Consider the following 25,045-nt stretch of genomic DNA (forward strand, 5'->3'; position numbering starts at 1 on the left):
TATCGGTATATCGTCCCACCCCTAGATTTTACACAACTGATCATTGTCATCAGTAACTGAACTACAATGTAGATACTGGGTGAGTTTTTCATAGCGTTTTACTGGCATGACATTCTGAAAACCGGCATTTACCAAGAACTTGTTTTTGCTCCAATAAAGTTTATAATCCGGTAGCTTGTTGATGCCCATTAATATCAAAAGTCCAATATATGCTTTCATCTCTTCTGTAGTGCAATTGTACCAATGCGGATCATGACCTGTAACATAGATAGAGTGGGAACTTTTATTATATCATTGTCTGTCCGCCGTGACCAAAGATGAGAATTTTGTATAATCTTTCAAAGGATTTATAAAGAATTTTTTCAATGAATGAAATTTATTCATTTCCTAGAGAGGGGGGGGGGGCTTACAAGGGTTCCGCCCCCCTTTTTATTTCATTTCCTAAAAAGGGTACTGATAAAGAAAATACCAGTACACAATATATACCCCGGTATATTATTTTTTTCTGCAAATAAGAAATGTAAACCATGCATACCAGTCAGATTAATGTTATAGATACTAGACTGGTGTAGAACCCTGATCACAAAACGATGGAAAGAAAAAAGAGAAGAAAGCATAATTTAAAGTGAATTATTCCAAATGATAATTATGTTTAATCAATCTTATACTAATTTTGTAGGAATTAACCTTCAATATTTATTTATTTATCGTAGAATGTTTGTTTGATAAGTACATCTAGGAGTGCTAATTACAGCTTACTGTGAAGTAACCCTGAAAATGAGAGAGAGAGAGAGAGAGAGAGAGAGAGAGAGAGAGAGAGAGAGAGAGAGAGTTTTATTTTATCACTCTGTTTATGTAATAATAGTAGGCTCCTAAACAATATAATACTTGATTTTGAAAATCAGACAGACCTATCTTTCTATTTTAATGAAAAAAATTGCCGTGCAACACATATTCATAATGAAAGTAAAGTGTACCGCAGGTTTGGGGAAGGGGGGGGGGGGGCTGCCGTAAGCCCAAAAGCGGGTCCGGGACGGTGCCCTGATAGGTGCTAAGGGTCAAGTACCTAGAAGTTTTTTGTTTTTTTTCTGACACGAGTATTTATTTCCTTGCAAAAATTTATGCCATGTCGTTTTCCGGTAGAAATGATATCAAACAAAAATTGAACTGGAACAATATGACTCAAAATAATTTTAAACTGTTCATACATTTAAGCACAATATTTTTGTGGATGGTAATGTTTTATTTAACTCCAAATAGCTTTCTATCTTCATTTTTTTTCTTAAATAATTATGCGTATGCAATTACATTTCCACAGCTAGTTATGCGCTTGGTTCCTGCGTTTCTGCTGTTCTGCTCATGCAATCAAGTACAACATTTCTATTGTATTGCAAAGTAATTTTTATAATCAATACTATTTTTCTTAGCATTCTGTCTTTGCTGCATACATGCATATTTGTTTGTTTCTGCTGTTAATATACTCAAGCAATCAACATCGAAAATAAGCTGAAAAAAGTCTTTTTCTTCAGTGTCATTCTCCAGATTATGTGTGGGCCCGGTGGTGCCAAGAAAAGGCGGGAGCGCTATTTCTTCTAAACTTGAAGTCCAATTTGGTGCGATGCCCTCGCTTTCTTCAACATCACTACTGCTGCTTGATTCTGAGTCATAGTCAAATGGACTTTCGTCACTGTCGGTCTCTCCTTCATCTGAACTTTGGTCAGAATTATAAAGACTCCGAAAAATATCAGAATTTGCTATTGGAGACGAATTTGTCATATTTCTATCATATTCACAAAATCAATAATATTGCGTCATCTATACTCAATAATGACGTTTAAAATCGATTATGACGTAATATTTTAATCAGATTAAAACTTTTTTTTATTTTAAAAGATATTAACAAGTATAAAATAAAAGGGAATCGGCATTAAACTGAAGATTAAACGTACTTTTGAAAGTGCATGAAAAGTGCGTGATTGCGGGGAAACGGTAAATGCGTGATTTTGCGTCAGAAATAGGAAACGGTATATGCGTTAAAATGCGTGATTGCGGGGAAGGGGGTTAAAGAATGATTGTTTTGAAATGTTTAAGATCTCTCTGCGGTTAAACGTTGAGAAAAGTGTTAGAAATAGATTAATTTTCATAATACAAGCAAATGTAAGAGTTGTGGTGAAAAGCTCTTTTTACAACGTCATAGACATTCATACAAAAAACTTATGAGCTTATGTCTGTTGATTGCCGTCTCAGGAACTTATAATATTTAATTCGTGAAAAGTACAACACATATTCTTGACCGCTTAACACGTATACATTATTACACACAAACCTAAGGGAAACCTGAATGTGTAGGGAAGAGTTTGGAACCTTGGACAACACGTATACACAATTGCAGACCATAACCAGGAAGACCCAGGATTGCATGCAAGGAAGAGTTTAAACCTTTCTCAAACTAGCCAATATCTGAGTACGAGTCTCTCTATCTCTCTCTCTCTCTCTGACAAGTAAAAAGTTAAACTTACTCATAAACAATATCTAATTTAAATTACTCAGTGTTTTTCATTCACTTTATCCGTACAGTTATTTATCAGTTATTCTCTCACGACTCTTGAAAAGCAGTTTACCGGTATACATATTTAGTGAGTAATTGTTGTTTTTGGTCTTAGACTTCACAACAAAAAATCTTACGGTAACCTTTTACTAGGACTTATTGCATGTTGACAGCAATTTAAGACAAGATTAATTCAATAAACTATAGTATTTACTTAAAATTTCTTTCTTTTATATTTTCAATCAGCAGTGTTAAAATTGAAAAATGACCATGAAAGCATGAGAAAAATTTTATCAAAGATAAATAAATCTTTGTATGAACCTTAAGGTAGGATTCTTCTCTGGTTTCTGAGTAGATGAAACATTCAGAGTATATTTGCTTATATGTTTAATATATTGAGGTGTAAGGAATTTAAAAGACTATATTTTTCTTTCCGCATCACAATTGTACAACTTTGAATAGAAATGGTAAACTGCGTTTGAAAACTAGCAGGGACTATATTTTTGGCGGAATGGTGGCGTATGAAAATATCTTCTTTTCTGCCTCTCAATTTATAATAGAACAATGAATTTAGATATAATTTTTACACAATCGAAGTCTTGGAGAAATTTTCAAATGTAAATTAGATAAATGATGAGGGACTAAACTTTCAAAATATATCAAATAAATATGATTTTTCAAACAAACTAGAACTTTATTAGCTTTTAAACGCTTCCTATCAAAGTGCAGATTTGAGCCAAAAATCCATAAAGAGTATTTTTTCTCTCTTAGTAAACGATCAAAACTTTTTGTTTTTGTATCATTTTGTACATTTATATGTCTACTTTATTATATGTGAAAATAAGAAAAAATGTTAAATATAGGAAGCATATGAAAAAAACTAAAATATCCTAAATAATTAAAAAAAACAGAGAAAATTAGGATCAGCCAATATCCAGTTAAGTTAAACTATTTATGTTAATTTGGTTATATCATTCTATAGACCCGGTGTAGTTATATGTTTTTATGCAAAAAGAACAATCATTAAACTTTTGAAATAGAAGTAGGTATCACATGATTGGCAACAGTTATTTTTTATTCTTAATGTCAAGGAAAAAGATAATGACCTTGACCTGACCTTGCCTCTAATATAAAACGGTCAAATTTAATTTCACTGATATTATCACTTACTGGTATTGTCTTCTTGATTCTGTGAAAATTTCATTAATTTTTAGATATTAGAAATATGAGAAGAATCCTACCTTAACTATCTAAATTCTGACAATGATATCTCCTAAAGTAAATGAATATCTCAATAAATAATATCCTTTTTGAACCAACAGGAACAATTTTATATTGCAAGGTATTTTTTTTTTGCATCATTTTGAAATCTCTAGGAACCCCCACCTAAAACCTTGGTTGAAAAAAGTTCATGGTGAAATATGTTCAGTAAGCACTGTGTCCGACAAGCCTCTTGTTAAATTGCGTTTATCAATACTGAAAATATCGAGTCTCGCTTAAAAAAAAATCAATTGAAGATAATTTTAAAAACGCATATCCAGTACAAACAGCTGTGATTGGTGAATTCAAAACCCAAAAAATCGCACTTTAAACTGTTTGCAACAATGTAATGAAGAAATTTGACTGAAACGAGCGTTCGTGACAAGTGTTTATCTTTAGAAATATTCTGAATATTAGCAATTTAAGAGGCGACATACGAACAACTTTTTTTTGTCGTTGTTTTTGTGGAAAAAAATATGCTTTTAAAATTGATTTCAACTATCAGAAAATCTCAAATGGACTTGGACAAAACAACGCGATTACAATCTAAACAAGGATATAAAAAGCCTCATTTATCTGGTCAAAGACTGAAATCCTGTTCAAATTCATCATTCATTTCAGCGAAAGGTAATGAGTCTCTCTCTCTCACTCTCTTTCTCTCTCTCTCTCTCTAGCAATTTGTAATTATGTTCCCCAAACGAAGTTGGGGAACATATTGTTTTTACTCTGTTTCTTCTTCTTCTTATTATTAAGGTCTTCCGTCTTCACGGAAGATCTTATAGTGATTGAATTGTTTCTTATTATTAAGGTCTTCCGTCTTCACAGAAGACCTTATATTGATTCTACTGTTTCTTATTATTATTCTTTTTTTGACCAAGATTTTGTGCAGGCGCTTTCTCGAGAATTATTCAGCCGTTTTCAATGAAATTTTCAGGAATTATGCGTCATCATATGAATTTTATATAAAATTCCGTTTTTTGGAAAACTCGCTTCCAGTGCCAAGTTATGGACAATTTCCTGATTTTAAAACCCAATTGTGTCTCCCTTTTTATCGAAAATGACTAAATATATGAACTGGAGACTTATTGGAGACGATAGTTCGTTACATTCTGGTTTGCAGAATCACCTTTTCGTGCGTTGTCAATACTTCCGGTCGTTACGAGATGCAAATTTTAAAAAATCGTATTTTCTAACTTTTTTTGCATTTCAATATTTTTCATTTCTTTTTGGTATGTTTATAGAAACCTTTCTCATAATGCTCACTATATAATTTGTTTGAATATTGATAAATCGAAACTCTAGATATTAGCATTTAATAATCTGAAGCGGATCCAAGATGGCGGCTGTCTCTGTCAACTCCGACATTTCGAAATAGGGGTTTACGGAGTCAGCCGAGCGTTTGCTTGAACGAAAGTAACACAAGGAAAAATGAAATGTAAAGGAATACTTGGATTGTCACGTCGTAGTTACGTTGCAATTCTGTGTCAAACTATGTTCTTCTTAAACGTCTTCTAATTTGGTTTAGGCTGGTTCTCAAAGTAGAAAAAGGAAAGACTAAATGTGCAAATGAAATTCGATATATAATAATATATGCTTTGCACCACCGAAAAACAGATCTTAAATCATAGTTATAAGTAATAGTTTTTTATAGAAACAATATCAATGAATATAGTAAGTATAAAAAAAAATTACAAACTGTTTTCCCATGCACACTTGTGTCATATTAGAATAATAGAAAAGACCAAATAAGATAACAATTTTTTAAAAGATCGCTAAATGGAGTTTATATTAACATTCTTGTCTCAAAGATCTGATTCATGTAATTGAGATATGGTATCCGATTCCTTGACCGTCTTCGGGCGACACATGTTTTTCGGCAAAACATTTCAACTTTTTCATGAAAGTGTAACTAATCGGGATAGTTCACTATGGGGATAAACAGGAAATTTAGAAAAGTTAAAAATTCATAGCTGTTTTACTGCTTTAGTGTTACTTGCTTATATACAATATGGAATTTGTAAAATGTGTTAAATATACTTTCTTCACCTTGACATTTTAGCTATAAGAACGTTTTTTTTCTTTCCTTTAAAGCTATCACACCTATTTAATGGAACATTCCAAAGAAAAGGCGTGAAGATTTACTCGTGGCGTTTGACGCAAAATTATGAATAGTGATTCGGCTTTCATTATTCTAAGACAGTTGTACTGTTGCAGAATTATATACATATACATTAAGAGCTGTGGTCCCAATAGCAAAATGGTAAGCGCATTGGATTTTCACGCTGGCGATTCGGGTTTAATCCCCTTTGTTTCCATAAAAATGTTTGATCACTTTTTTCAGCTCGATTTTGCATTTTTTGAATTTTCAGAATCAGACGGAAGACCTCTCGTTGCTCGCAACGAACTTCTTTTCTAGTTAAGGTCTTCCGTCTCCAACGGAAGACCTTATAGTGATTGTACTGTTTCTTATTAAGGTCTTCCGTCTTCACGGAAGACCTTATAGTGATTCTACTGTTTCTTATTATTATTCTTTCTTTTGACCAAAATTTTGTGCAGGCGATTTCTCGAGATCTATTCAGCCGTTTTCATTGAAATTTTCAGGAATAAAAGATCATAATATGAATTTTATATAAAATTCCGTTTTTTTTGAAAATTCGCTTCTGGTGCCAAGTTATGGACAATTTCCTGATTTTAAAATGCAATTTTGTCGCCCCTTTTTATCGAAAATGGCTACGGATATGAACTGGAGACTTATTGGAGATGATAGATCATGACTTTCTGGTTTGCAGAATCGCCTTTTCGTGTGTCGTCAGTACATCCGGTAGCTACCGGAAGCATATTAAAAAGAATGTAATTTTTGAACATTTTTGTTTTTCAATATTTTTCATTCATTTTTGGTATGGTAATAGAAAACCTTCTTATAATACTTACTATATAATTTGTTTGAATATTGATAAATCTAAACTCTAGATATTAGCATTCAAAAATCTGAAGCGGGTTCAAAATGGCGGCTGTCTCCGGGATAGGATTTACGGAGGCAGCCGAGCGTTTGCTTAAACGAAGGTAACATAAGGATAAATGAAATGTAAAGGACTACTTGGATTGTCACGTCGTGGTTACGTTGCAATTCTGTGTCAAACCAAGTTCTTCTCAAACGTCTTCTAAAATTAGATTTGACTGGTTCTCAAAGTAGAAAAAGAAAAGACTAAATGTGCAAATGAAATTCCATACCTAATATTTTCTGATTTGCACCACGGAAAACGGATCTTCAATCATAGTTATAAGTAATAGTTTTTCAAGAAAAAATATCAATAAATAAAAATTCTCCACTGTTTTTTCCATGCACACTTGTGTCGTATTAAACTAATGGGGTTTATATTAACATTATTGCCTCAAAGATCTGATTCAAGCTATTGAACACAAATGTTATCCAAATCCCTGACCGTCGTTAGGCGAGCCATGTTTTTTGCCGAAACAGTTGAACCTTTTCATGAAAGTTTAACTAATTGGGATAGTTTACATTGGGGATGAACAGGAAATTAACAAAAGTTAAAAATCCATAGCCGTTTCATTGCTTTAGTGTTACTTGCTTACATACAATATGGAATTTATAAACAGTGTTGAACATACTTCCTCGAATTTTAGGCTATAAGAACACTTTTTATTTCATTGAAGATATCACACCTATTAAATAGAACATTCCAAAGAAAAGGCGCTAAGATTAACTCGTGGCGTTTGGCGCAAAATTATGAATAGTGACTCGACTTTCATAATTCTAAGACAAAGCATTGTTAAACAGAGGTATGTATATACAAGAAGATTTAGAGCAGAGGTCAAAATTAGCATAATATTTAGCGCGTTGGATTTTCATGCTGGATTTTTATGCTCGCGACTTGGATTCAATCCCCCTTGTGTGCAATTTTTGTTTACTTTTTAAGCTCGATATTACGTTTTTTTTCCGGAATCGGACGGAAGACCTCTCGTTGCTCGCAACGAGATCTCATCTAGTTATTCTTATTCTTTTTTTTGACAAAATTTTGTGCACGCGATTTCTCGAAAACTATTCAGTGGTTTTTCATGAAACTTTCACAAAATATGTGTCATTATATGAAGTTGTTACATCCGAAGAGAAATTTGGAAAATTCGCTTCTGGTGCCAAGTTATGGACAATTTCCTGATTTTAAAATGCGATTTTGTCGCGCACTTTTATCAATTATGGCTAAGGATATGAACTGGAGACTTATTGAAGATGATAGATCATTACTTTGTGGTTTGCAGAATCACCTTTTCGTGCGTCGTCAATACTTCCGGTTGTAACGAGATGTAAATTTAAAAATATCGAATTTTCTAACTTTTTTGTTTTTCAATATTTTTCATTTATTTTTGGTATCTTAATAGAAACTCTCCCTATAATGCTTACTATCTAATTTGTTTGAATATTGGTAAATCTATACTCTAGATATTAGCATTCAAAAATCTGAAGCGGGTCCAAAATGGCGGCTGTCTCTGTCAACGCCGACATTTCGCAATAGGGGTTTACGGAGTCAGCCGAGCGTTTGCTTGAACTAAAATAACATAAGGATAAATGAAATGTGAAAGAATACTTGGATTGTCACGTCGTAGTTACGTTGCAATTCTGTGTCGAACTAACGTCTTCTATAATTGGTTTTGACTGGTTCACAAAGTAGAAAAAGAAGACTAAATGTGCTGATGAGATTCGATACCTAATATCTTTTGCGCACAATGGAAAAACAGATCTTAAATCATATTTATAAGTAATATTTTCTCAACTAAGAATATCGATGAATTGTAATTATTAAACTTAACGACTGTTTTTACCATGCACATTTGTGTTATATTAAACTAATAGAAAAGACAAAAATAAGAACATTTTTTAAAGATCGGTGAATGGAGTTTATATTAGCATTCTTGTCTCAAAGATCTGATTCAAGTTATTGAGCATAAATGGTATCGATTCCTTGACAGTCATAGGGCGAGTCATGTTTTTCGGCGAAACATTTAAACTTTTTCATATAAGCTTAACTAATCGCGATAGATCACTTTGGGGATAAGCAGGAAATTAAAAAAATTAAAAATTCATAGCCGTTTCACTGATTTTGTGTAACTTGCTTATATACAATATGGATTTTGTGAAATGTGTTAAATATACATTCTAAACCTCAATTTTAGGCTATAAGAACGTTTTTTTTATTTCATTGAAGCTAACACACCTATTTTATAGAACATTCCAAAGAAAAGGCGCGAAGATTAACTTGTGGTGTTTGGCACGCCATTTTGAATAGTGACCGGCCTTTCATTATTCTAAGAAAGAGGCGCTGTTGCAGATGTATATACAATTAGATTTAGAGAGGAAGTTCCAATAACGTAGTATTTAGCGCGTTGGATTTTCATGCTGGCGACATGGGTTCAATCTCCCTTGTCTGCAATTTTTATTTACTTACAGCAAAACTCAGTTATAACGAAGTCACGGGGACCTATGAAATTACTTTGCTATATCCGTAATTCGTTATAACCGTATAAGAAATTCATTAAAATTATATACCTGGGGATCCAAGATGACTTCGTTATATCTGTAAATTCGGAATATCCGTGTTCGTACTAAACGAGTTTTACTGTATTCAGTCGACGTTACGTTTTTTTCTTCGGAATCGGACGGAAGACCTCTCGTTGCTCGCAACGAGTCGTTTCTAGTTCTTATTCTTTTTTTTGACAAAATTTTGTGCAGGCGATTTCTCGAACACTATTCAGCGGTTTTTTCATGAAACTTTCACTAAATATGTGTCATTATATGAAGTTGTTACATCCAAACAAAAATTTGGAAAATTCGCTTCTGGTGCCAAGTTATGGACAATTTTCTGATTTTAAAATGCGATTTTGTCGCGCACTTTTTTCGAAAATGGCTGAGAATATGAACTGGAGACTTATTGGAGATGATAGATCATGACTTTGTGGTTTGCAGAATCACCTTTTCGTGCGTCGTCAGCACTTCCGGTAGGTCATTTTGCGCGCATGTGCTTGCAAGAGCAGGCACGTGCAACACGTGAAATGACCAATATAATGTATATTGCCGTAACTTTTCTATTCTTCGATGAAATGTTTTGAAACTCATAATATAAGGATATATTAGAAGCTTAAACAAGAGGACATGGTCAAAATGGCAAGATTTCACGCGCATGCACGTGCGCTTCGCTCTGATTGGCTGAAACTAAAGCCTCAATATCTTTCTTGTTTTACGTCATAATCCTTTGAAATTTTTAACTTAGTCAGACATTATGAAGATCTACAGCATGTTACATAAGAATTTTGAAGAAAGCGCGTACATGCATGTGTGCTGGCAAGAGTGCGCACTTGCAACGTGAAATTGCAGATATAATGGATGAAGCCGTAACTTTTCTATTTCCTGATGGGATTTTTTGAAACTCACAATGCATGGATATATTAGTATAGACAAGATGACATAGTCAAAATAGCAAGATCTTACGCGCATGCACGTTCGCTTCGCTCTGATTGGCTGAAACTTAAGTCTCAATATCTTTCTTGTTTTACGTTATAATCCTTTGAAATTTTGAACATAGTCATATATTATGAAGATCTACAGCATAATATATAAATATAATCATGAAAGCACGTAAATCTACGTGTGCTGCAATCTGCTTGGCTGAAACTTTAAATGCCTATAACTTTGTTTTTTCTCAACAAAACAGGATGAAATTTAGAATATGAATATGTATAATGGATTCCTAAATGATACTACTATCGAATGCAAGGACGTGCTTGCATGCACTTGCGCATGCACAATGCGTAAAATGAACAAAATATTTGAAAAAAGATAACATTTATATTTTTATGACTTTTTATTGATTCTTGGAATATAAAGATATGTTAATGATTAAGACAACATGTCATGATCACCTTGCATGTGTATGCACGTGGGTTTGCATGCAATGCATTAAATGACAAAAAGTTGATATCATTGTAGCTTTTAAAATTCTTTTATGATATCCTGCGATACTGAGCATATTAAGAAACGTTTTAAAGGAAATTGGCACAAAAAGGGAGTTGGGGAACGTTTGGGGAACATCTGTAACGGTCCCCGTTACAATTAGAACTAGTTGATATTAAATTAAAAAATATTCTTCATTTAATGATTGTTGATGTGTATACACATTATAGTATTTTATCTGCTCGGGTAATATCCCATTTAATTCACATGTGTTCTATTTTCTTTTAAAACATAATCATTCCGTAAAATCAAGTGTTTATTCAAGTTGGATGCTATAATGGACCCTAGGTACCTTTTCGAAAGACAGTCATGCAAATTAACAAGTAAAGCTTATTTTCATTGTAAGAGAATTTAAGAATAAACATCTCCTGCCAAACGGTCACATCCGCCTTCTACTCCTTGTCAAGATCAGAAAAATGAAAAAAATTTAATGATACATTGAATTTGCTGACAAGGTCTTTGTATCGTCCATAGAGCTTACGAAATGATACATGTTACTTCAAACGGGACTATTGTTTCATATTATTAGTAGCTTGCCTTGCTTTAGATATTGTTCGTTAACTGTGTATCACATAAAAATAGAGAGAGAAAAAAAAAACAAAATGCACGTAATTACGTTTTGATAATACGAATTTTGCTTAAAAGATTGTGATTTCAAATTTCGAACAGTTTCTTGGAAACCGCATCTAATTTACTTAACTTCTCCAGGCACGAAGCAAGGGGGGGGGGCAGGGGGGCCTGACGCCCCACTTTTTTCTCCAACATTACTTTTACTATTGAAAATGTTCATTGAAATACAGATTGGCTCTCTAGTTAATACTACGGTAAAATAATATAAGGGAAATGCAACATTGTATCCAAAAAAGTGGTACTGAAAGAAGTAGGCATCTGAGAAAAGTTACCCCCCGTCGCCTCCCCCCCTCCCCGCTTTCAAAAACGAAGCTACGCGCCTGTTCTCGAATAAAAGTACTCCTTAGTAGCTGTAAATATATGGTAAAAAGTAAAGAAAGATATTTGGTAAAAAAAAAATTACTGAAACACGCTATGTATTTTAGGTAGGGGCTATGGATATAAGCATGATTACGGCTTGCAGAATTAAATTCCGGTTACTGTGTCTGACACATCAGCCGGTTGCTGGTTTAATCATTATAAAACAATCTAAATGTTTTATTGAAATCTATTGAGATTATGTTTCAATTTTCACCATATAACATATGTCATGTTGATTTTTAGGAGTATTATGAACCTAACAATCTAATTTTAGAATTTAAAAATACTTATTACTTTTTGTCTACCTTTAAAAAAGGAGTAACTCCCCTCCACCCCTTCCCCCGAGGATGTAAAGTTTAAAGAAGTATATAAAACGTTTAAAAGAAATCAGATTCATCGTGAGAATGGTAAATCTACATATACCCGTACTTACGATGCAAAATTTCATGAATGAAGCATATGGAAATAACAAACAGTATTCAAGATCAAAAGTCCATAAAACAATACAAAATAGGAGCAAAGCAAACACGGACCTCCAGCAATCAGAGTTTGGAAGTAGATGAACAGGTCTAACTTTTGAATTGAAATCCTCTTAGGTTCAGAGAGTATACTAAGATATATTTTATGATAATATATAAATGATCTAATTTTCACTCATATTAATTAAGACACCACCATGTACCGGATTTAGACTACAAATTAGATGCACATTCCTGTGTAATACTCAAAACTGAATGGACAAAAGAAGAAAAACATTAAACGACACCAATCTCATTCCCCAGCTCTGAATATTTTTTTTCAAAAATATATAGCACTGGTATCAGATAGTTATTATTGATATTTTCAGGAGAAGGATATGGAGATAACGAACAGTATTCAATATCAAAAGTCCACAAAACAATACAAAACAGGAGCAGAGCAAACACGGAACTCCGAAACATGGAGGAGTGAGTATCCCCTGCTGACCGTTCACACCTGTTGTGTGCTCCTTGTCATGATCGGGAAATAACGGAAATATCAGTCGTCAATTCCGTGTATTAATAATGGACTAACAATAAGTATGAAAAACGTTAGTCAGTATTTGTCTCAATGATAAATTGTATTTGCTGACAAGGTCATTGTATCGAACATAGAACTTACGGAATGATGACTTTCAACGAGACTGTTGATATTCTTGTTTCATCAACTTGCTTATCAATAATTTACCTCGATTTAGAAATTGTTCATACGTAGAGCATGCCCTTGCGTATCGAATCTACTGAGATATATACACTCCGTATGCAGGTGATGAAGGTACATGTATATTGCTGCATAAGTAAGGGAAGTTGACGATAGAAAAGTTAAAGTCGTCACGTTTATCGTATAGTTTGGTTGTTAGATTACTATTAACGTCCTTTTCAAGTAAAGTATCCAAGTACGAAACAGATGTGACAGACTATGTGGTATCCTCAGGTAACACATACAAAGAGAAGTTCGTTGTTAGCAGAATGACCAGTTACAGGTAAACTAGGGATGCACTTCAATTTTCTGAATAACAATTGCATTTCCAGATGTAAATACGACCGGTCTTTGTCTTGTAAAGCAAGGTATGTGGTTTGACAAGTTTGACTTTCAAGAGAGACTCAAATACCGTAATTTGTTTCAATTAAATCAGAATGAAATGTGGAATGTAATTTTTTTAAATGTGAGCCTGTGAAGAATTACAACATTGATTTTATATAAGGCGTTCGCATTCATTCTCCCACGACCACCAGGAAGTTTAAAAGCAAACCAGTCCTTCAAAGGCTTTCCAGATCTATGTGTTGATTTTATTCTTCACTATTGAGACACTTGTGATAACAAGGCGGTCTATCTTTGGATATAGGGAAGATTTTTTTTCCCTAAAGGTACGAATCAAATGGGGATATTTATACCTTCTTCTTGCTATGATAGCTTGTAGAAAACACTTTTAATGTCTGTTAATATTTTATGCTGTTCTTCAATTTGCAGGAATATTTAAACATGTTACATGTACATAAATGATTCATTTCTTTAAACATTAGTTTAATACTATGACTAAAACACAAAAATAACTGTGTATGTCTGGTGTGTCTTATGGTGTGAATGCTAATAAAAAGTTTTCAAAATTATTTAAGAAATAAACAACGCTATACAGTGAACATGGCGTTATGAATAGCAATTAATTTGCTGACATATTCCAGCAGAGGTATTGCTATTCATAATGCCACATTACTGAATAATCGTTGTTTATTACTTATATTTGCATTCTTTGATTTTTTTTCAAATTATCAGAGGAAATCCTGACTTACATAAGGACGCGGCTTCTTGTCTTCAGAAATAAAAAACAAACGGCATTAAAATCAGTTCACCTGATCAATTATCCTTTTCTCTAATAAATCACAAACAATTTATAAAGTAATTCCCTCTCAAACACAGTTATCTGGATACAAGCAGCGCCGTCACCACAATCTCTTAATATTTGTTTTGATGCAGTTGTGACGTCATCGATCAACTTTATTGAAACCTCATAATAATAATGATTATTATTCCAGAATGCATTTCTATGATTTTTTTTTTTAGTTTTTCTATTTATTTTTTATATCTGAAATCATTCTTGAAGTAGATATATTAGTAAAAGAAATTTTCTCTCTCTGAATTGTATACCCAAGTGTGAAGAGTTATTGTTCTTTGTACAAATATGCATGATACGAAAAAATAAAAACATGGCAGTTCTCTACAAATTTCACAAAGTTTTATTATACAATTAATACATTGACCAAAATTGAATTTTTGAAGAATTAAATCAGCAATTTTAAATATTCTGAATTTCTTTTTTTTTTTTTTCAAAGAATATTATTAAAAACTTATCTTTATTCCTTTAACAAAACATATATATATATATATATATATATATATATATATATATATATATATATATATATATATATATATATATATATATATATATATATATATATATATATATATATATATATATATATATATATATATATATATATATATATATATATATATATATATATATATATATATATATATATATATATATATATATATATATATATATATATATATATATATATATATATATATATATATATATATATATATATATATGAAATGTTTATATATATATATATATATATATATATATATATATATATATATATATATATATATATATATATATATATATATATATATATATATATATATATATATATGAAATGTTTTGTTAAAGGAATAAAGATAAGTTTTTAATAATATTCTTTGAAAAAAAAAAAAAAGAAATTCAGAATATTTAGAATTATGTTAGTTTAAGAGTTGTTGTAAAATGTGCTTTATAAATAATAATTAATTTCATTACAACATGTATTGGTAACAATCCTCTGTTAAAACTAATGTCCAAATAACTGTATCTCACTTCTATTCTCAATGACCGTGTAGTGTAGGGCAGCGCCGCGAGAATTCCATCGGCATCGAAAGCAAGTTTTTTGACTTGCCTAGATAGCCGAGCGGTCTAGCGCGCTGTTCCTGCACTGCTAGGAGACAGATTTCGAAGGTCGAGAGTTCAACCCCGGGCTGGGGCGGAAGTGGGTATCCATGTAAAGTGAATTTCTTTGTGCTTTCTATATAATATTTCTTCACTTAGGACAGTTATGTTAGTTTAAGAGTTGTTGTAAAATGTGCTTTATATATATATATATATATATATATATATATATATATATATATATATACATAAAGCACTAAAAAACCAACAACACTATGTATAACACTATATATATATATATATATATATATATATATATATATATATATATATATATATATATATATATATATATATATATATATATATATATATATATATATTTATAAAGCACTAAAAATGACCAACGACACGAACAATAAAAAAAAGTTGGTCATTTTTAGTGCTTTATATAAATTTCCATCCGTGACTTTGCATCTACTTGGTAGATCCGACATTTAGGATATACAGTGTTGTTGGTTTTTTAGTGCTATATATATATATATATATATATATATATATATATATATATATATATATATATATATATATATATATATATATATATATATATATTGTAATGTTATGTTGATAAGAAATTTTTCGGTACGACTTAATCGTTCATGGTACGAACTAATTGAGTTCATGCACTTCCGCCCAAGAGGGCACATGTTGTTTATGCAGTTTTCTAACATTGTTTTCGATTACTTGGAGCCCATCAAAGTGTAAGTTTATTCTTTTATCATTGTAATTGATTGAATCATTACATGTAATTGATAATGTCGGTGATAAATAAGCATCTAGGTCTGTTGTTAATGTCAAACTAGTACTTCGCACATGCGAACTTTTTCGCGCCATATTTCATAATTCATAACGTTGAGATAATTATTGTCCATCAATTTAGGGCTGTTAGCTTATGATTCTTTTCTGTTTTTTGTAGCTTTCACTATATTACGTATGTATGTCTAGATGCCTATATATATACTGTGCAAGACGCACTGAATAAAGCATTGTCAACACAACTGTCAAGTGTACTGACTCGGGCTTTACAGTGAAAGACTTTGTACGCAGCTCACGCATCATGTCGTACGTCTCCGTAAGCGCGGAACTCGCCAAAATCCATCTGAAATATGCAGATGAGGAAACTGCATTGAAGAAAGCTCAAGCTGAAATCATATATAAACAGCAATTAATCAAGATGGACCTTGAACTTTTAGCAGAAAAACGTGCTATTGAAGAAATGTATGCTAAGGACAGCACTACTAGTTCAGAGGATTTAACAGATGTTAGTTCGTGGTGTTCGAGTGAATACATGCCAACATCTGTGAAAGCTGAAGAGGAGAACATTCAGAACATTCAGTCAGTTTATTTATCAGCTGAGACACCAGCATTCGTTCCTAGACACGTGGAGCCAAACGCGCCCAAACGTATTAGAGATGGACTCACCTATCACCCTGCACAGCCATTGGTAACAGACCCATCTGCGAGGGAACTCTTCCCCAATCAACCAAAAGCTGCATCTTCAAACTACGTACCTTTACGAGCTAACACACACGATAACAGATTTATCGACACTCGTGGAACACCTTGTTTACCAGAACAATGATGGAAAGACACTGTTCATTCATGGGATTATTCTCCAGAACCTACCTCAGCGTTTGATAGGAATCTGCTTCCTCCCGAAGTAGATCATACGCAACATACAGGGGCTCGTCATGTAGATCAGTGTTCGGACTTTGCGAAATTCCTTCTCAAAAAGGATCTTGTTCTCACAAGACTTTCTAAGTTTGATGACCGACCTGAAAACTACCTAGCTTGGAAACACAGTTTCAAATCAGTGATGAAGGACCTTGACATTAGCGCATCAGAAGAACTGGACTTGCTTGTGAAATACTTGGGCCCTAGCTCAACCCCTCAGGCGATAAGCGTTAGATCATCGAATCCAACAGATCACCAGAGAGGACGGCTTCGAATATGGAATCGACTAAATGACCGATATGGCAGCCCACAAGTGATAGAGGCTGCACTTAAGCGGAAACTTGAAAACTTTGCTAAAATCGGTGTTAGAGAAAAGGAGAAACTTTACGTACTCTCGGATATTCTCTCAGAGATTGAGTCAGCGATGGAGGACCCCCAGCTTAGAGACTTGTTATCGTACTTTAACACTTCCTCTGGTACAACGCCTATTGTCGCAAAGTTACCGCCATCTCTGCAGTCCAAATGGAGAGACAGAGCCGTGAAATATAAGAACAGACACAAGGTGGCTTTTCCTCCCTTTAGAGAGTTCAGTGAATTCATTCGTGAACAGAGTATTATCTGGAACGACCCTGGATTTGTATTCACATGCAACCCGCAGCCAGTTCAGACAGGAAACAGGGGACTCAGTGTAAATAACAGGAAAACAGCTGTGAGAGACTCTATCAATTCTGTGGGATCAAAGTGCCCTATACATAATGCAGATCATAGCTTACAGGACTGTAAGGGATTTCTAAAGCTCTCTATGACAGAAAGGAAGAAGTTCTTGCGAGACCGCAATCTGTGTTTCAAGTGTTGTGAGTCTACGAATCACCGCGCAAAGGACTGTAATGTGCCGGTTAAGTGTAGAGTGTGCTCGAGTGATAAACATTCCACAGCACTGCATGTCGGTGTTACCCATAGGACTCAAAGCAATCCTGAGCCTTTGGTCAGTGAAGCAGCTGAGCTCCATGGCGGGGAGCCACAAACCTCTTTGTGTACAGAAGTATGCGGACCAGGATTTTCTGGGAAATCCTGTGGGAAAGCGGAACCTGTGCGTGTTTACTCCGCTGACACACCTCAGAACTATTATCATACTTACGCTCTTATTGACGACCAGAGCAATAGGACACTTGCTCGTTCTAAACTCTTTGATGCTCTGTGTAGCCCAAAGACACAGTCAGTGCAGTATACCCTGTCAACTTGTGCTGGACGCTCAATTGTGACTGGAAGAAAGATATCTGGACATAATATAGAATCACTAGATGGAACATTTAGAATGACCATTCCACCAGTTATCGAATGCAATAACATGCAAAAATGATCGTCAAGAGATCCCTACACCAGTGGTGATAACACACTTTGAACACTTAAAAGGTATTCCGATCCCACCTCTTGATGAGAAAGCAAACATTTTACTTCTTATTGGAAGAGACTTACAAGAAGTACACCATGTGCTGGAACAGAAGACGGGGCCAAGGACTGCTCCATTTGCCCAGCGGCTACCACTCGGTTGGGTAGTGATTGGTAACGTTTGTCTAGGAGATACATGTACACCAACAACTGTAGCTAGCGTCAACAAAACTACAATCCTGAGTAGTGGACGACTATCTGCATTTGAACCATGTGATAATCACTTAGCTGTTTCAATAAATACTGGGAAAGGTGACAGAATTGGACAGGATGTGTTTGTTCGGACAAAGGATGACGAGAATGAGGGATACTCTGTCGAGGACCGACGGTTCATGAAAATCATGGATAAGGAGTTTAAGAAAACACCAGATGGTCATTGGGAAGCCCCATTACCGTTTAAGGAGTCACGTTCCGCTTTACCCAATAATAGAGAGGAAGCGCTGAAACGTGCGCGGATCCTACAGAAGAGTCTTCAACGAGACCCTGTGAAACGAGACCATTTTCGCACTTTCATGACAAAGCTGCTACAGAATGGACATGCAGAAGTGGCGCCACCACTTGATGCAGAACAAGAGTGCTGGTATCTACCGTTATTCGGAGTGTACCATCCACGGAAAAGGGACCAGGTTAGAGTGGTTTTCGATTCTTCCGCTAATTACAAGGGAATCTCACTAAACGCTGTTTTGATGTCAGGACCTGTGCTTATGAACAGTCTAGTTGGTGTCCTACATCACTTCCACAAGGAGCCAGTTGCTGTAATGGCAGATATACATGTACAGCAGATGTTTTATGGATTTTTCGTGACAGAGAATCATCGCAATTTCTTGTGTTTCTTTTGGCACCGGGACCATGATCCCCACAAAGAGCTACTTGAGTATAGGATGTGCGTCCACGTTTTTGGAAATTCCTCTTCTCCGGCGGTTGCGACCTATGGTCTCCGTCGTTGTGTGGAACAGTCTGAGGATCCGGAAGTGAAGGAATTTGTTAACAACCAATTCTACGTGGACGATGGTTTGGCATCCTTCCCAACAGAAGAGGAAGCTATAAGTGTATTACAGAAGACACGAGAGACTCTGTTTCAAGAGGGACAACTTAAGCTCCAAAAGATAGCGTCCAACAGTAAGACTGTTATGAACAGCTTTTGCACAGAGGACTTAGCAAGTGACTTAAAAACTTTAGATATTGCTAAGGCTGACTTACCTTTGCAGCACAGTCTTGGGCTGGTCTGGGACCTCAACACAGACACATTCACATATCAAGTGCGGGACGATGAGAAGCCATTTACCAGGAGAGGCGTGCTGTCTGTGGTCAATAGTCTATTTGACCCCCTCGGAATGATCGCACCAGTCGTACTCCAGGGAAGGATCCTGATGCGTGACTTGATAGCTGAGACTATAGATTGGGACGACCCATTACCAGAGTGTCGCATAAAGGACTGGAGGAATTGGAAGGACTCTTTAAAATCTCTGGAACATCTTCAGGTTCCCAGATGTTTACTTCAGCATTCCTACGAGGACAGTGATGTGAAACGTTTGCATGTGTTTTCAGATGCCTCAGAGCAAGCGATTGCTGCTGTCGCATTCCTGCAAGCTATTGACAATAATAGAACCATTCATATAGGCTTCACATATGGGAAATCCAAGATAGCACCAAAACATGGCCACACCATACCGAGGCTCGAACTCTGTGCGGCAGTGTTGGCTGTTGAAGTCGGTGAGATGGTATCTCAACATCTCGGACTGGAATTGAGTGACATTCGGTACTATTCAGATAGTCGAGTGGTATTAGGATATTTACAGAATACAAGTAGACGGTTCTACATTTACGTCAGCAACCGTGTTGCAAGGATCCACAGGTCATCTCAACCTGATCAGTGGAACTACATAAGGACCGAGATAAATCCTGCAGACTCAGGAACAAGAATCATGTTGGCATCTCAACTTCAGGATAGTTCATGGCTGAAAGGTCCGGACTTCTTATACACAGAAACTAAGTCTGATTTGAGTGCAGGTTTTCATCTTGTCAACCCTGAGAGTGATCGAGAGATTCGTCCTGAGGTTACTACATGCAAGACCAACACGGATGGCATGGAAAAAGTAGGATATCTCAGAACATCTCGTTTCAAGCGATTTTCCAGTTGGAAATCTCTCTTATCTGCAATAAGAGTGTTGCTGCGATTTGCAACAAAGTTCAGAAAGAAGAACAAAGAGACTAAAACTAATGACACAGAACTTATCAAGCAGGCAGAGAACCAAATTGTTAGAGCAGTGCAGCTAGATACCTACCCTAGAGAGACTGAAGCTCTAATGGATGGCAGACCCATACCGCGGACAAGCTCCATTCTAAAGCTTGCGCCCTTTATAGATGACGAAGGGATCATAAGAGTGGGAGGTAGACTCCAGGATATCAGACCTACCATATCGTGAGAAACATCCAGTCTTGCTTCCAGGGAAACATCATGTTGCATCATTGATTGTTAGACATTTCCATGAACAGACTGAGCATCAGGGAAGACATCTCACAGAAGGCGCCGTGAGGAAAGCAGGATTCTGGATCACTGGAGGGAAACGCCTTATATCCTCCATACTCTTTCATTGTGTAATCTGTCGGAGATTGCGAGGAAAGTTTGTAGAACAAAAGATGAGTGACTTACCTAGAGAACCGTTTGACGCCTTGTTCACCGTTCACATTTGTTGGTGTTGACGTGTTCGGTCCATGGGATGTGTTGACCAGACGCACACGTGGAGGAAATGCCAACTCGAAACGTTGGGCTGTGATATTTACTTGCTTGTACTGTCGAGCAGTACACTTTGAACTCATTGAGGAAATGAGTACAGGATCATTCATCAATGCTATGAGGAGATTTTATGCTATTCGTGGTGAAGTCAAAGAATTTAGATCCGATCGAGGTACCAATTTTATTGGCGCTGCCGACGCCCTACACATGAAGGTCATCAATGTAGAGGACTCAGAAACGATCTCAATCTTGGAGGACCATAGAACTGTGTGGAAATTCAATCCCCCTCATGCGTCCCATATGGGTGGGGTATGGGAGCGGCTTATCGGAGTTGCGAGACGCATTCTGGATAACATGCTCAGAAACCCAGCCAATCAGAACCTTACTCATGAAGTTTTGTCTACCTTAATGGCAGAAGTCAGCGCAATAATCAACGCGAGGCCTATCGTATCAGTTTCCACTGACCCAAACTCACCGTTTATTCTTACACCATCAGTTCTGTTAACACAGAAGACTGGGACCATGACACAGCATCCTGTGGAGTTGGATACTAAGGAGATGTATCGCTCACAATGGAAATACGTCCAGATCCTGGCGAACACCTTTTGGAAACGTTGGAAATCTGATTACTTGTCAACTTTGCAGTCGAGACAGAAGTGGGAGTCCGTGAATGAGAACTTGAAAGTCGGTGACATCATTCTCTTGCACGACCGAGATGTACCTCGTAATCAGTGGCCATTAGGAGTGGTATTGCGTGTGTTCCCTAGCGACGATGGTTTGGTCCGAAAGGTGGAAGTACAGGTTGTTCGAGGAGATGCAACGATTGTATATGTTCGCCCTGTGTGTGAAATTGTGAAACTCTTGTCTGTGTAAGGTGCAAACTGTGCATTTGGATGTGAATTGATGTTTATATTGATATTATTTTATTCTAGTCACTAGTAGTGATGTTGATTGTATTTGCAATGTATGTTATGATATTAGCATATCAGGCGGGGAGTGTAATGTTATGTTGATAAGAAGTTTTTCGGTACGACTTAATCGTTCATGGTATGAACTAATTGAGTTCATGCACTTCCGCCCAAGAGGGCACATGTTGTTTATGCAGTTTTCTAACATTGTTTTCGATTACTTGGAGCCCATCAAAGTGTAAGTTTATTCTTTTATCATTGTAATTGATTGAATCATTACATGTATTTGATAATGTCGGTGATAAATAAGCATCTAGGTCTGTTGTTAATGTCAAACTAGTACTTCGCACATGCGAACTTTTTCGCGCCATATTTCATAATTCATAACGTTGAGATAATTATTGTCCATCAATTTAGGGCTGTTAGCTTATGATTCTTTTCTGTTTTTTGTAGCTTTCACTATATTACGTATGTATGTCTAGATGCCTATATATATACTGTGCAAGACGCACTGAATAAAGCATTGTCAACACAACTGTCAAGTGTACTGACTCGGGCTTTACATATATATATATATATATATATATATATATATATATATATATATATATATATATATATATATATATATATATATATATATATATATATATATATATATAAAGCACTAAAAATGACCAACGACACGAACAATAAAAATTGTCAAATTTTCGGGACGCCCTGTCCCTTCCTCAGGACAAAGAAAAAGTTAAAAAGTCATAAGAACAAGGGAAAAAGAGTAACAGAAAACAACTGGCACTACTACTAAACTACTAAACATTTACATACTTAGTTACATATTGATTTGGAAATTTTTAAGAACACTATTTAAGAAAGAATCCGGACCGCTATGAAATACGTCCGGTCTATCGGGTATACTCGGGTGAAGTGCGATTTACATAACTGGACGAAGAAAAGTAATAATACAGAAGGGGCATTTTAACATATGAATTATGATATCATAAACTTTAATTTGAAATGTTTAGGACTAATTATTGGTAAAAAATAATTAATAATTAATTAACAAAGGCGTAAGCAATACATAGTTATGTGGGTTGTTCGAGAGTTGGTGACGCAAATTAACTGTAGAGTTTAGACTAAATTGAGATAATAATCTTGTTTGGTGTCATCAGGAATCGGGTCTAGTTTACGTTCATTCTGGTGAAGTCATTCAGTTTGTTAATACCATTGGGGCGGAATGACTTCAATCTGTGCATCCAGAACTTTTCTTTGCTTTTTCTCTGAGCGTCTGTCCATCTTGGGTTATGGTCAATCACCACTACTGTCATGTCCTCCCATTTGTGACCCTCAAGGTTGAAATGTTCCCCAACGGGTTCATTGAGTTTTTTGGTCCTAATGGTCGAACGGTGGTTATTGACTCTCCTGCGGAGATCTCCTGTTTCACCAATATACTGTTTGGAGCAAACTTTGCAACTGATGAGATAAATTTAGTTGTCAGTATGACAGGACAAATTTCCTAGTATTTTGTAGCTGCGGCCTGTAACTGGGCTGTTAAAACTGTCTGTGTCAGTGCTGTGCTTACAAAGAAGACATCTTCTGTCAGAGCAAGTTTTAAAGCCCCCGTCAGGTAATGGGTTGTCCAGTCTGGTTCTTTCTACCATGTCCTTTAGGTTCCTAGGGCGTCTGTATGCAGCCAGTGGGGGTTCCTTAAAGACCTCTGCCATTCGTTTGTTTGAATGGAGAATTGGTAGGTTTTTTTGAAGGATACCGCTCAGGTTCTTAAGGACGGGATGGTATGTGGTTACCAGAGGGACCCTACCGCTATTGTCTTTCTCCTTGTAGCGTAATAGGTTTTGCCTGTCATGTCCCGCCATCTCAACAATAGCTGTTTGTACGTTGCGGGCATTGTAGCCTCTTTTGCATTGGTGGGACTTAAGAAGACCACTTTGCTCCTGATATATGGCAGGGGACGAACAGATGCGTCGAATTCTGGTGGCTAGACCCTTAGGCACTCCCTTATAAGTGTGGGGGATGACAGCTAGTGGGCATAAGATATAGGTGGGAATCTGTGGGTCTGGTGTGGAGACTGAATTCGATTTCACCATCAATCAGGGTAGATGTGGTATCTAGAAATACGTTTTTCGAATTAGATACGTCTACTGTAAAGAACTGTATTCGGTAATAACCAATATCTGCCCCCCAAATCAAACTTTGATGGAGATATATTTAATTAAGTTTTTTAACAGGGGAGTATATGCTGACTTCCGAGCACTAAATATTTTCATAAGTAATGACGTCATATGTACGTAATGACGTCACAAACATGACGTAAATTTCAGTTTTTTTTTAATGAATTTTATTGAAAAATGAACATATTTCGTCAATATTTTGAGTAAAAGTCACCGAGCGCATGTGTGTTCAGTATCAGTATTTTGATATAATGTGTGGAATGAGAATATCAATGAAATATGTCAATATTGTTTCTGAACAAACTTGCGCTCTATAAATTGTAAAGCTAAAATTGTTGAAATTTTGTCAATTTTGTCCTCTTTCTGAAAAAGGATATAAAATCGGACTAGTTTGTGACGTCATAAAAACAACAATTGTAAATACACTGCTTTGAAACTATAATATTTTCTGTTAATTTATATTTCTCATACAATTTTTTGAATTCAGCACATTTCAGGAAGTTTTCAAAATTTGGGCTTTTGCGGGGGCAAATATATGCAATATACCGCATATAGTTCTTTGATCGACTGATGAAAGGTGTTGGCAAACGTAATGAATGCCTCGAGGCTCTTGCGACATTCCACCCACTTCATCTCTATATCGTCAATAAAACGCAACCAGCTATGGGGCCTGAATGGTGCTTGAAGTA

General features: G+C 35.4%; 2 protein-coding genes across 2 annotated transcripts; both read left to right on the forward strand.

Annotated features, from left to right (window-relative positions):
- Nucleotides 1-17,215: 17,215 nt before the first annotated feature.
- Nucleotides 17,216-20,948, forward strand: LOC134249430 (uncharacterized). The gene is made up of 2 exons (XM_062731783.1): nucleotides 17,216-18,288; nucleotides 18,542-20,948. Exons 1-2 carry the CDS (start codon nucleotides 17,216-17,218, stop codon nucleotides 20,946-20,948), a joined length of 3,480 nt encoding a protein of 1,159 aa, XP_062587767.1.
- A 401-nt stretch (nucleotides 20,949-21,349) lies between these two features.
- Nucleotides 21,350-22,132, forward strand: LOC134249431 (uncharacterized). The gene has a single exon (XM_062731784.1). It carries the CDS (start codon nucleotides 21,350-21,352, stop codon nucleotides 22,130-22,132), a length of 783 nt encoding a protein of 260 aa, XP_062587768.1.
- Nucleotides 22,133-25,045: the final 2,913 nt, after the last annotated feature.

This window comes from Saccostrea cucullata, unplaced genomic scaffold, assembly GCF_032062105.1.
Source record: "Saccostrea cucullata isolate Sc308-1 unplaced genomic scaffold, CSIRO_AGI_Scuc_v1 ctg4701, whole genome shotgun sequence".
NCBI lineage: Eukaryota > Metazoa > Mollusca > Bivalvia > Ostreida > Ostreidae > Saccostrea > Saccostrea cuccullata.

What these genes read in the sequence shown, in the direction of transcription:
- LOC134249430 (XM_062731783.1), top strand. Translation starts at nt 17,216, where the DNA reads ATGAAGGACCTTGACATTAGCGCATCAGAAGAACTGGACTTGCTTGTG. An exon ending in CTGTGTAGCCCAAAGACACA is followed by an intron (nt 18,289 to 18,541) that starts GTCAGTGCAGTA and finishes TCTTATTGGAAG; the next exon opens with AGACTTACAAGAAGTACACC.
- LOC134249431 (XM_062731784.1), top strand. Translation starts at nt 21,350, where the DNA reads ATGAGTACAGGATCATTCATCAATGCTATGAGGAGATTTTATGCTATT.